Source organism: Podarcis erhardii (genome assembly GCF_964252035.2).
Source record: "Podarcis erhardii genome assembly, chromosome: 13".
NCBI classification, from domain to species: domain Eukaryota; kingdom Metazoa; phylum Chordata; class Lepidosauria; order Squamata; family Lacertidae; genus Podarcis; species Podarcis erhardii.
Window position 1 is genome coordinate 50,658,792 of NC_138502.1, and position 14,482 is coordinate 50,673,273.

General features: G+C 42.0%; 1 protein-coding gene across 2 annotated transcripts in view; it reads right to left on the bottom strand.

Annotated features, from left to right (window-relative positions):
- Positions 1-14,482, bottom strand: part of INVS (inversin) — a gene marked incomplete at its 5' end in the record, with an annotated part of 66,274 nt that overhangs the window by 37,594 nt on the left and 14,198 nt on the right. For both annotated transcript variants that reach the window (XM_081836253.1, XM_081836252.1), the window contains one exon: positions 10,847-11,013. In XM_081836253.1, the coding sequence (XP_081692379.1) occupies positions 10,847-11,013 (167 nt within the window). The remainder of the gene's footprint in view (positions 1-10,846; positions 11,014-14,482) is intronic.

Below are 14,482 nucleotides of genomic sequence, written 5' to 3' on the forward strand. Positions count from 1 at the left end.
AGAAGCCAAGTTACACGGAACCAGGAAGAGGGCCTTCTCGGTAGTGGCGCCCCGTCCTGTGGAACGCCCTCCCACCAGATGTCAAGGAAATAAACTACCACCTGACTTTTATAAGACATCTAAAGGCAGCCCTGTTTAGGGAAGTTTTTAGTGTTTGATGTTTTATCATGTTTTTAAAATTCAAATTGGAGCTGCCCAGAGTGGCAGCCAGATGGGTAGGGTATAAATAATTATGATTATGATTATTAAAATTATTAATTATCATCATCAGAGTATCGGAGCAGGATCTGGGAGTCTAGGATACAAATCCCCATCCGTTCATGAAGTTTAATGGGGTGACATTGGGTGAGTCACAAACAAGGTCGATGGGAAGGGGGGAAACCATATACATCACCTTCAGCTCCTTGGAGGAAAAGTGGGATATGAATGCAATAATAAATAAATGAACATACCAAGCCTCAAACAACCTGGATAGCCAGAGCCCCTGAAACTGGAGTTTGAGACAGCTTCTCCTCCAGGCAAATTCCTCTGGGAAACTTGCCCCAGTTACAACAGGGTCTTCATGTTCCCCAGGGCCTGACTAAAGCCACTCTAAGGCGTTTGTTGTATCGGATGGATTTCCACTGACACATCATGTGTGAATGCGTGGATACAGAGGATAGTGCTTCCAATGAAAATTCCATATTGGAAAGCCATCTAATTCAGTGGGCATCTGCTTGAAAATGTGCATAAGCAACAACTGTTGACTTAGGACAGAGTCACACATTACTACAAATGATTTCTGGTTTTCATTTGCACGGCACAACCCTCACCCTTCATGCACAGAAACAGGATAAATGTTTGGTCATTTTTGGTGATCAGTTTATTTCAAAGAAATTATTTTTCAAATCCGTATACTGCTGTTCTGGCGCAGATATTGGTGCTTACTTCTGAATACAACTGAAAACTTACCCTGTAGTTACTTACTGATAGCATATTATTGGTGTGGTTGTTCCTGAAAATGATCTCATTTGCTTAGAGTTTAGTGAAAGCCACACTGCAGGTTACTGAAGGTGCATGTTTAAATCCACTACAAACTAAGTATGTTTGGAAGTGAGTGACAAGTTGCCAGCATCTTCTCTGTTACTGTGGGATTTTATGAAGCCAATGCTTTTTCCCTTGACAGAACTGATATAACAAACACTATGGCTTTTTATAAGGCTGATAGAATATAGGACCTTATAAACTAAATCAGTGATGTCACATGTCAATTTAATAGTGAATATGATTGAATTAGATAACTAGTAGAATTGTAAAGCACCTTCTTTAACATAAATTGCTGCTTAGTGAAAGCATTCCATGTGTGGCTAATCCTTTTCAAGTCAAGGATGGCAAGAGCACCACCCATCTTAACAGTGGACCTACGGTAAATCTTATGGAAAGTGCCCTTTTGGCAATGTCACCTTCACCATCCAGGACACCAAAGACAGAACTCCCAGCACACAAAAGAAAACTCAGCTGAAAGGCAATTTTATTAGTCACTTTCCAAGTTTCAAGAGTTTGTCCGTCTGGCAAAGCAACCTAGGCAGCAAACCAGCCAAGAACATCTGCGACTTGGAACCCATTCTGGTGATCAACTGTGGTTTCACTGAAAGCAAGGCAGCATGCTTAGCTGCTCTGTGGCTGAAATGTTACAACATTTCTTCTACAAATGCCCACTGAAACCTTAGCTTTGTTCAGTTAGTTTCCATAGGAATAAGCTGAACTATCAAGTGGTGCGCCGTGAAAGGGTACATGTACAAGCACAGTAAAAATGAGAGGAAAGAGGCCTCTTCTCCGTGTACTTTTCCACTTTAAACTGAACTTTTGACTTTTGAGCTCACTGAGCACAACTGGTGCAAGAGTTCCTTGCTCTGCTTGTTGTTCAAAAGCATGTGCTGAAATTTATCGGAAACAATTGACTGCTTTCAGTTCAATTCTCTAGCATAATGCATAAAATGTTTTCATTTCCAAGTCATTTTAGGTGCTGTTAATAGTGGTTTTAGTAGGTTTCCTCCATTACTCTTTTAGATCAGTTCAGGCAGAAGCTTCTAAAAACAATTAATCTTCCATGAATTTAAGACACAAGATAAAAAAAACACATCCACTTACACAAAAACACTTACAGTAGCTTCTATTGAAATCTGATTCAGAACTATTTCGAGCTAGTATCATAAGTGGGCTTATTACAAGGCTGACCCAAAGAGAGGGATGACTCAAGACCATTTTGTTGCAGCAGTAAATACACATCATGTTGCCTATTTTTTTTTATGGCAATTGCTTCTGAGCTTGTCACTCAGTATCACTGGGCTCAACATATATACTGGAGGTTTTCCAAGCAGGAGTGATCTTTATACACTTTGGAGAACTGACAATATTTGTCCCTATGCCGAAAGAATTAGCTTATATATAGCTTAGTGATTTAGGTAGCTATGCGGTAAACTAGGAGGATATACTGGAGCACTCATTTCCCAAAAGTGGCTTCTTCCAAGGCATATAAGTCTACGAATGTTTTTTCTGTGGCCCATGTGACCTGCAGTTCTCATGATAGAAGCAGCTTATTCAGTGGAGTGTGCTGTGAAGTGTACTGGAGTGACTAAGTGGAGTGCCAATGTAAGTCTTGATCCATGTGGATAGAAAAGAATTAGATACTTTCTTCCTCATGGTAGAGAAGTGAATGGAGACAAACAGTCGCAGTTTGTTTAATGACCTGAGCGTGGGAGATGTAGATGTAGATCCTCTTTGATGTCCAAGCCCACTTCATAGAGTGGGATGGTTTGAGGCAAAGGTAAGATCATTTATTAAGCCATACAGAAGACCTTGCGGATAAAGATTAAGTCTGGGTGAAAAATTACTTAAGCACTGTGGAAAATGGAACGGTAGTCTTTGACAGAGAGATCACTGCATTCTGAAACCCTCTGTGTGGTGGAGATGGCTGCTAGGAAAACCACTTTTAAAGAAAGAATCCGGAGTGAAGCCAATATGAGGGGTTTAAAGGGTGACAACTTTTGTAGTGCTTGGAGAATTTTGTGGAGATTCCAGAATGGGAATCTATGGATTATAGGTGCATTCAAAAGAGTTGTTTGTTGCAAAAATATCTTAAGTAGAAGCTGTCTCTTGATGGGGCAGATGCCCAGTTTTGACAGAGCTAGTAAACTGTATAAGCTAATAAAAATATTTTCCCAGTTGTGTTATTTTAGCATGCAACCAGAAAGTTTTTCTACCGATATTCAAGTACCAAGAGCCAGTTCAGTTTTAGCTAAGGGACAGTCAGAGGAATTCATTTCCAAGAGGAGGACTGCATGCAACAGGATCAAAGAAATAACAGGAGTAGTTCTAGCACTACTGGCTCTGAAACCTTTCAAGTAAACACAACGACTCTAACAAGATAATCTATTTTTCAGACATGCACAGGTACAGGGTAGCACTATAAGTATCAGGAGGAGATTCAAAAATTTTACAAGACAATGACTCAATAGTGGTATACTATATTTCAGAAGTACAGCTCTTGGTGACAATAGTGGCTTAGAGGACTCCCAGAGTAGAGAAAACAGGCAGGTTTCATTTTTATTGATATAATATTTTGGACAAGGGAATTAAGCCATTGACATATGACTTTAACATTAATTTTCATGCATTAGGAGGGCCCTTAAAAACGAATGTTTTAAGATGTCATTACTTTAGAACATTATTGTCCATTGGTTACAGAAACTGTAGGGAACCTACTGCAATTAGATTAACTAAGGAGGTTCCCTGAATGCAGGGCAAGGCTACATGCTGCCAATAAGCACAGAATTCACAACGGTATGTTTTCTTTGTTAAGCAAGTGGAAATTCAGAAGACATCTCCAAGTGAGAAACATGGAGGGTGTAGGGAGGTGTTCAATCCGTCCCTTGGAACAGCCTTTCTCAACCTGTGGGTCCCCAGATGTTGTTGAACTACAACTCCCATCACCCCTAGCTAGCAAGGCCAGAGCTCAGGGATGATGGGAGTTGTAGTCCAACAACATCTGGGCACCCACAGGTTGAGAACCACCGCCTTAGAAGATGGCTACAAAAGGAAATGTCCAGAGCATGAACCTTCATCATCTGCGCATAGCTTGGGTCTCCCAACACCTGTAGTACCAGGAACTATCTTGGACAGATGTGCACATGTACATACATAATAATTTATTTGGGGTGGCAAAATCCTTTGAGCCACTTGAAAACTTTTGAAGATGGTGCTTCTAAAGTTTTTAATCTGACATACAGGCAAGACCTTCACAATCTGCCTTTAAATGGAAATATATTAAAAAAGAGAACGGGTGGCGCTGTGGTCTAAACCACTGAGCCTCTTGGGCTTGCTGACTGGAAGGTCAGTGGTTCAAATTCCCATGACGGAGTGAGTTCTGTCCCAGCTTCTGCCAACCTAGTAGTTCGAAAGCACACTAGTGCAAGTTACAGTTACAGATAGGTAGCCGTGTTGGTCTGCCATAGTCAAAACAAAACAAATTCCTTCCAGTAGCACCTTAAAGACCAACTAAGTCAGTTCTTGGTATGAGCTTTCGTGTGCATGCACACTTCTTCAGATACACATCTGATGCAATAGTGAATTCTTTATGTGTGTATCTGAAGAAGTGTGCATGCACACGAAAGCTCATACCAAGAACTGACTTAGTTGGTCTTTAAGGTGCTACTGGAAGGAATTTGTTTTGTTAGTGCAAGTTAGATAAATATGTACTGTACTGCTGTGGCGGGAGGGTAAATGCCATTTCTGTGTGCTCTGGCTTCCGTCGCGCCAGAAGCGGTTTAGTCATGCTGGCCACATGACCCGGAAAGCTGTCTGTGGACATATGCCGGCTCCCTCGGCCTGAAGCGAGATGAGCGCCACACCCCATAGTCGCCTTTGACTGGACTTAACTGTCTGGGGGTCCTTTACCTTTTACCTTTATATTTAAATGGTCTTCCCCCCAAAAAAAACAACTGCATGGGTTTTGTCAGGCAATAGTTTGCATTAAGGCTTCATGATCATGTAACAATTGTAATGAAATATTGCACTGATCTTCTGTTAGGGTTGTATCTAATGACAGTCCTACTCAGAATACATCCACTAAAATTAACATACATTACTAACTTAGGTTTTTTAAATTTCGGTGCTATATTCCAGGAAGATTGTACCACACCCTGTACTAGGTCTCTATTGTCAGCCGATAATTTTCAACAAAATGGACTTGGTAAAGGCAAATAAAATTTTAAAAAGTATATTGAGGGGAGACTTCTTAATACCTTTTAAATGCAAAAGCTGATTTTAAAAATATACCTTTCTTAATGGAATATCTCCTGAATGAATTCCATGAAAACCATAACGAATCTTTCTTCAAAGAATATCAAATGGGTAAAAAAAAGAAAAGGAAATGTTTCAACTACCAAAATGATGCAATAGTGAATTCTTTATGTGCTTCATAGGAGCACACTGAAGTTCTGGGCATGCATTATTACTGCTGAGATCTCTTCAAATAATTATTATTTACAAAAATATTGTAATTCTTTCTGAAACATCTCCTTCCTTTATGGTTGGTTTTAATATCTTTCAAGTTGAAAACTTTCAAATTTATATAACCTCCATCTGTGTAGTTAAAATTGCTTTTACTTAAGATATCAATAATCAGCCAGAACTTGTATTATGTTACCAGCAGAGTTTCCTACCAAAAAGAGAGAGTATCATTTCAAGTTACACAGGTTCATTAACTACATGGACGTATAATTAAACAACAACAAAAAAGAGGTCAAAGCATACATTAACCTATTTTACTTCCCCCATCTATTACATTTTCAAAAGCTTCTGTATGACTTCACTCTGCAAGCTGTGAAAGACCAACCATCCACCTTCTTTTCAGTATGAATAAGGTTGACATCTGACAGCTTCACATAGCTGACAGGGTTATACAACAGCCCACCCTCCCTATTCTCAATCCAATTAGACCTCTAATCCTCCAGATGAAAGGCCCAACTACTCACGTTCTTCATGACAACGACAGCTATTGATTATTTGTCACTGCAGCTAACACCTTCTCTGTGGAGGCCACTCTGACAGAAGCAAACCTCCCAAATTAGACAGCACTTTATCTGCCCTGGAGGCCAAATGGCACAACAAGTAAAGGCTAATAAATGGTATAAAAATGAACAAATCATAACATTATGACAGGTTGATCGTTGCCAGTAGTTTCACAACTCAAGCTTGACGCTCTGCTAGACCTGCTCATTCTTTTCTCTCTTCCAATTGTGCTCCAACTTTGACTGAATTAAAGGCCAGAACAATTAAGGCATTTGACCAGCAAGGGTAAGCTGGAATGGAAGTATTGCCAAGGGACACAGATGTCAATAGCAGACTACCCATTTGTCAATACAAACATTCGAGACATGCAAATGCTTATGTCCTGGCTCTCCACTAGGTTGCACTGATGTCCTTCATAAACCGCTCAAACGGGAACTGATGAAATTAACTTCCCAGACTTGTAATTTTCTGTTAAGAGCAGGATTTTTAGGAATATAAAACAGTGTTTTCATTAAAGACGGTGCAAAACTATTTATAAAAAGAAATATTTGTGACACTTTATAGTTGCACAGTAAAATCTGTGTCAGAAATGTTTTCTTAAAGCCCAAGAAGAAGGATTTATGTATTAAGAATGGCATGATAAATTTAACCTGTCACAATACATGACAAAGAAAGCTTGACTATTCTAGGGTTCTCATACCGTGCTCCTATAGAGCAATCCTATACAGTGTCTACTAAGAAGTAAGTGCCCTGGGTTCAATGGGACTTATTTGCAGTTCTATAGGATTCCAGCCCTAATTTATTTTTTAAAAATATTTTACTCAATTAGCAATTTAAAATGTTTTAGCTGCTGCTTCCTCCTCAGCAATACTTATGTTTATAATGTTTAGACTTCAAAGAGTTACTTTAGACACATCCAAGTGTTTGAGCACATCTAGTAGGATTTTCTGGCTTTTTCTGATATCAGTTTCACAAACTGTTTGCCACTGACTGGGTTCAGTAAACACTTAAGGCTCTTAATATCCTGCATTTCTCTTCCCCAACTTGTACCCTAAACGGGCACATATAGCCCCAGAGACAAAACTTAACTGACCAACTATGAATTCTAAGTTATTTTTTTAAAAAAACTGAGTTTGGTACTGAACAAAAAAATCAGCACATTTCCCACCAGGGAACTTGCATTCGATAGATAATGTAGGGATGGTGGGAGAGTCAGGGTAGGTTGCTGCAGAGCTGCAGGAAAAGGCAGGCGTGGGATATAGCTCAAGAAATACTTTTCTGAACTAGTTCTTTCTGAGTACGAAAAGAAAGAAGTGACTCAACAGGGGGAAGGATCCATTTCTTTCAGTAGAGACACTCTGGAAATGTCCTCACGATCAGGGCTGGCACACCCGTGAGAAAAGGTGAGGCAACCACCTCCGATGGCAGGATCTGCACGGGTAGCAGATCTGACCTCCAAGGAATGCGTCAACCTCTGCTGCTGCCGCCGCCACCGGAACAGCAATGGCTGCAGTGCACTCTGTGGAGGCCGGATATGCCACTTCCTCGGCAACCCTGTATACCTGAAGGTGCGTCTCCACCCCCATCGTTCAGCCCGGACACTGAGATCCAGCGCTGAGGGTCTTTTGGCGGTTCCCTCATTGTGAGAAGTGAGGTTACAGGGCACCAGGCAGAGGGCCTTCTCGGTAGTGGCACCCACCCTGTGGAACTCCCTCCCTTCAGATGTGAAGGAAATAAGTAGCTATCCTATCTTTAAAAGACATCTGAAGGCAGCCCTGTTTAGGGAAGTTTTTAATATTTAAAGCTGTATTGTTTTTAATACTTGATTGGGAGCCGCCCAGAGTGGCTGGGGAAACGCAGCCAGGTGGGTGGGGTATAAATAATAATAATAATAAATTATTATTATCATCATCATCATCATCATTATTATTAACCCCCCAATGCCACCTCTACAGTGGGTTCTTGGCAAATAGGAGGTGCTTCTTCTCTCTTCCCACCCTTCTTCCTGATGTAGATCTTCCCTGGCAGGGCGATGGCATCACTTTGTGGTTTGCCTCAGGTGCCAAAATATCTTGAGCCGGCCCTGCTCCCTAGGATCAAGCCAAACATATTTTTTTCTCTCCAGGGTCAACTGTTGTTCTGCACTTTTGAAAATAAGCTCGCTAGTAAAAGCTTCTCCACTCTGTGATGTCACTGAGAAACCTCCCCACCAAACATAAGCACTTTTTAAGAGTTTCCTTTAAAAAAGAAAACAAATGTGATAAATGAATGACCACATGAGCCTGCATGGTCCCTCTATTTTTCTCCCTCCACCCAAGTGGGGCTGATAGCAACTTTGATTGGAAGATGGATTAAAACTACCTCCCAAACAGCTGCTTTGAATAAATAGAAATGGTGATTGAGTGTAGGTTTGCCATATTCTAACCCAGTCTGGTATCCTAATTTGAATGCCATGCAAATTAATTCCTAATTATAAAAATCAGGTTGAGCTGGAAAATGGCTTTTCCACTCCAAATCTTTCCTTCAAAATTTGCTTAACAGCATAAGCACAGATTATTGGGCTCTTCTTAGAATACATGGGAAATATGTAACTGGACTTCCAAAAGATAAATAAAAACATTAAAAAATACAGCAATGTTACTCTAAAAAAGTAATCCTCAACTCACTTGCATAGGCCACATTGTCCTTCATAATCAATCTTTCTTTTTTGTCCTGGACTTAACTTTTCAAAAAAATTCTGTATCTCTTTTGGTAATCTATTTACACTTTTAAGTGACACTTTTACCTCTAGAAAGGAGTGTGGGGTATGTGAAACAAAGGTCAAAGGTAGGCTATACGCAATTTGGCAATTTAACCTGTTGCATTTCTACATGGCAACAGGGTTTGGGCTGGGTGTTCATCAGTATGCAGATGATACCCAGCTCTACCTCTCTTTTAAATCAGAACCAGTGAAGGCAGTGAATGTCCTGTTTGAGTGTCTGGGGGCAGTTGGAGGATGGATTGAGACTGAATCCTAACAAGACAGAAGTACAGTAGCACTGAGGCTTACGTTACCCTCGGCTTACGTAAACTTCGGGTTGCGAAAGCGGCAAATCCGGAAGTGTTTTGCCCCGTGCGCATTCGCAGAAACGCTCTACCGTGCTCCGTGAATGCGCAGAAGCACTCCCCCCCAGTTGCGGAAACCTCGGGATTCACAACCGGAGGTACCACTGTACTATTTTTGGGAGACAGGGAGTGGGCAAAGGTGGAGGACTCCCTGGTCCTGAATGGTGTAACTGTGTGCCTAAAGGACCAGGTGCTCAGCCTGGGAGTAATTTTGGACTCACAGCTGTCCATGGAGGCGCAGGTCAATTCTGTGTCCAGGGCAGCTGTTTACCAGCTCCATCTGGTACGCAGGCTGAGACCCTATCTGACTGCAGACTGTCTCGGCAGAGTGGTGCATGCTCTAGTTATCTCCCGCTTGGACTACTGCAATGCGCTCTACATGGGGCTACCTTTGAAGGTGACTCGGAAACTACAACTAATCCAGAATGCGGCAGCTAGACTGGTGACTGGGAGTGGCCACGGAGACCATATAACACCGGTCCTGAAAGCCCTACATTGACTCCCAGTACGACTCCAAGCACAATTCAAAGTGTTGGTGCTGACCTTTAAAGCCCTAAACAGCCTCGGCCCAGTATACCTGAAGAAGTGTCTCCACCCCCATCGTTCAACCCGGACACTGAGGTCCAGCTCTGAGGGCCTTCTGGCGGTTCTCTCACTGTGAGAAGTGAGGTTACAGGGAACCAGGCAGAGGGCCTTCTCGGTAGTGGCGCCCGCCCTGCGGAACACCCTCCCATCAGATGTCATCAGCGTTCAACTGAATTTTTTTCTTATCTTCCCAAGCTCCAACTTCACATTTAATGAAACAGCATGTCATTTTATAATAAAACACTTCTAAAAATTAATCTCAAGGTGTTACCAAATGCATTTTTCTCTTTATTTAAATATACATTTACCAGAGCCATCATATGAAATATCTTAATCCTGAAGCACTTACTATACATCTTGCATTTATATTTTTAGTCACGAGTGTAATGCTTAATGCACACATACATTTAAGTAAACAACTAGTGATATTTTTAGCATTATTGAACTCCTGAGTGAGTAGCAGATTCTTTGCAAATCTGGAAATAAAGTATTTAAAATTAAGATCCGATTTGTCTGCTAGTGACATTGTCAGCTAAACATCTGGATACAAAGAACAACTTTGTGTGAATTCACAGACTTGTGAAATTTGATAGGTCTTCCGCTTTGAACAGCAGACTACCCTGACATATCCAAAACACTTTTAAAAATCCTACTTAAATTTAAAAAGTAGTTTGCCATATGGCATGGCGTGGTAGAAAGGAAGGCTACTACAGTAGTACCTTGGGCTACATACACTTCAGGTTACAGACTCCGCTAACCCAGAAATATTACCTTGGGTTTAGAACTTTGCTTCGGGATGAGAACAGAAATCGCACGGCACAGCGGGAGGCCCCATTAGCTAAAGTGGCACTTCAGGTTAAGAACAGTTTCAGGTTAAGAACAGACCTCCAGAACAAATTAAGTTCTTAACCCGAGGTACCACTGTATTTGAGAAAGGGACATTCAAAATTATTTTGGATTTACAGTGCTAGTTACACATTTCTTTGGAATCTGGTCTTGGAACATCCTTTAGACTGCAATCCTATATACGCAGTTACCCAGGAATAAGCCCCAGTGAACCCAACAGAACTTACTTCTGAGTAGGCATGTAGGATTGTATTGTTACCTTTTGTGCAGCAAGATGGAGAGCTGTTCTCTGGTTAAGGTCGACTTTATTTACATCTATTCCTGTCTTCAACAAAGCCTCAGCACAGTCTAGCCTATCCGCCAACACACAGTACATTAGTGGAGTTCTCCCAAACTGGTCCTCTTTGTCCTTCAGATCAGGATTACCTGTAAGAACAACAAAGTGAATTGCAGTGCTGGCTCTACATAAGTTTTATTAAATATGTACATCTACTGTATATTTTGGGTAGAAAAAAGTTTGTCTGGTTTCTTATACATTTGGGCAACACTTAAGATTTCTTAAACAAATTTGACATGTTTCCTAAGGTCAGGGATCAGATTTGTTTAGTCTGTTTTGGGATTCTATCCTGGATGACATTTTAAAAGAAAATGTCAGACAGTCTTTTAAAAACTGCAAAATATGGACACCACTAAGGATAGTAGTAGTAGTTGTTTTCTGCACCACCTTTTTCCCTGACAGGGACTAAAAACACAGAAAAATGCATCTCATCTCACTCTAGAGGCCGGGAGCCAGCGCTGTCCGCAGACACTTCCGGGTCACGTGGCCAGCGTGACAAAGCTGCTCCGGCGAACCAGCACCAGAGCAGCACACGGAAACGCCGTTTACCTTCCCGCTATACAGTGGTACCTATTTATCTACTTGCACTTAAGGGTGCTTTCAAACTGCTAGGTGGGCAGGAGCTGGGACCGAACGACGGGAGCTCACCCCGCCGCGGGGATTTGAATCGCCGACCATGCGATCGGCAAGTCCTAGGCGCTGAGGTTTTACTTTGGGCAGTGTGGGCAGGTGCCAAGTCCTGCTGGAAAATGAAGTCAGCGTCCCCATAAAGCTCGTCTATGGAAGGAAGCATGAAGTGCTCCAAAATCTCCAGGTAGACGGCTGCCTTGACCCTGGACTTAATGAAGCACAGTGGACCAACACCAGCTGATGACATGGCTCCCCAAATCAACACAGACTGTGGAAACTTCACACTGGACTTCAAGCATCTGGCATTGTGTGCCTCCCCATTCTTCCTCTAGACTCTGGGTCCTTAGTTTCCAAATGAGATGCAAAAGTTGCTCTCATCAGAAAAGATGACTTGGGACACTGAGCAATGGACCAGTTCTTTTTTTCTTTAGCCCAGGTAGGACGCTTCTGATGTTGTTTCTTGTTCAGGAGCAACTTGACAAGAGGAATACGACATTTGAAGCCCATCTCCAGGATCCTTCTGTGTGTGATGGCTCTTGATGCACTAACTCCAGCCTCAGTCCACTCCTTGTGAAAATCCCCAACACGTCTGAATGGTTTTTTCCTGATAATCCACTCCAGGCTGCGGTCATCCCTGCTGCTTGTGCACCTTTTTCTTCCACACTTTCCCCTTCCGCCTAACTTTCCATTAATGTGCTTCGATACAGCACTTTGGGAACATCCACCTTCTTCTGCAATTACCTTTTGAGGCTTTCCCTCCTTATGGACGGTCTCAATGATGGCTTTCTGCACAACTGTCAGGTCAGCAGCCTTCCCCAGGATTGTGCTTCCTACTGAACCTGACTGAGAGACCATTTAAAGGCTCAGGAACCCATTGCAGGTGTTATGGATTGAATAGCTGCTGCACCTTTTCACAATATTATAAATTTCTGATATTGTTAATTTGAGGTTTTCATCAGCTGTACGCCATAATCATCACAATTATAACAAATAAAGGCTTGACATATCTCACTTACATTACAGAAGGAAGTGGTCTGCCACAGAAATAATGGGAGACAGGAGAGAAGCAACACTCTCAAATTTCTGTGGGAGACCACCTGATCCGTGGTCACTGATTGCATTACCCAGGCAGACTGGTCATTCCTTTCAGATAGTAAATACTTTAGTTCCTGAATCTCTTTCACAAATTTACACCTATTGACAGTTTGCTCAACTTAATAGAAACCTGCCAGACTAGATTTGCAGGAAGGGGGTAAACCCCCTAGATTCCAGGCAGTTTTGTTAATGGGATTTGCAAGTGAAAAGACAATTGGAAAGCTTTCCCCATTTCCTCCTACTGAAGTGGAACATTTGAAGTCACTTTGGGAGAGTAAAAATGGCCTCTAGATATGTGTGGTTTAAATACTTACGTATTCATGTTTACCTTGTGCATTTATGAACACTTATTCAATATTTGATACCTTAGAATTCTTATAACAATGGCCTGGTTTGTTGCTAGGGTGGCCAGCAGACTAGAAAAATAGACGAACACAACATGGAATTCTCCCGTACCTTTCGTTAACAGCAGAAATCAGCAGGTAAAGCTGAACATGAAGATAAGGATTATCATCTGCTCATATCTGCCCATAGAGGGGGAAGTCAGAAATGAGTAACTATAAAATGGCATATTTCAATGTAGCTGCACTATTAAAAATGCAAACAAATAAATCTGTACTAGGTTTTGAAATCATGAAGGATAGACAACACAAAATAGGACCAGTTACATTTATCATTGTCAAGTGGTAAAGCTCTTTCTGGGCTAATATGCTTCAAAGTGGGGATTACATGTCTAAATCTGCTGCAAGGAAGTGAGGACAGGGGACCTTGAATTTTTTTAAAAAGGAAACACAATGGGGGAAGGCTAGGTGGAACCTTTCTCACTAATACAGTGGTACCTTGGTCCTCAAATGAAATCTGTTCTAGAAGCCCGTTCGGTTCTGAAATTTTCAAAAACTGAGGCGCTGCTTCCCACTGGTTGCAAGAGCTTCTTGCACTCAGTGGAAGCTATGTCGCATGTTCGGGTTCCGAAAAGCATTCGAAAATGGAAGCATTTACTTCCGAGTTTTCGGCATACAAGAACCGAAATGTATGACAATGGAGGTGTTTGGGAACCAAGGTTCCACTGTATTTTAATCTTATATGTGCAGGGAGGGTTTTTTTACGAACAGGTATTATTTAGAAAAAACTTTTATCAATTTATTCTGCTGACTGTACAAAGTGATCTTGGGGCGGGGGGCGTTATTATAACTTTTATAGAGCTGAACAGAAGGGGCAAAAATAAAGAGCAGTATACCCCCCCCAAAAGATCCAATTAGTTCAAAAAAGAGAAATTTAAAATCAGTGTACCATATTTTTCCTTCTATAACACGCAGATTTTTTCTCCTAAAAAGGAAGGGGAAATGTCTGTGTGTGTTATTGAGCGAATGTGTGGTCCCTGGAGCCAAATGGCGCGAGGGGAGGCAAAAAAAATCAGGCAAAAATCAAATCGCGCGTCTCGGAGAAGGGAAGCCTGAAAAGAGGAAGCGGCTGCTTTCCTGCATTCTGCCTCAGGGTCTTACTGCCCACCCACCTCTGTTTCCTTGCTGTGTTTGCTCAAACGGAACAAAGAGCAGGGAAAGCCCCTCCCCTCCAGGCAAGCAGAGGGGAAAGCAGAGTGTCCTCTCTGTGCTCCGTGCGGCTGAAAACATGCAGGAGGGAGAGAGCGAGAGAGAGAGAGAGAGAGAGAGAGCGCGCGCGAGCTGGCTGGCTTGGGTGGGTAGGTGAGGGAAAACTTTTGCCTTCCTTTCCTCCCTCCCGTTATACCCCTCTCCTGCATTCTTAGCCAGCTGCTTCTCTGTACACCCCTCTCGTGCTCCTTGTCCATTCTGTTTTTCCTTCCCTCCCCACTTA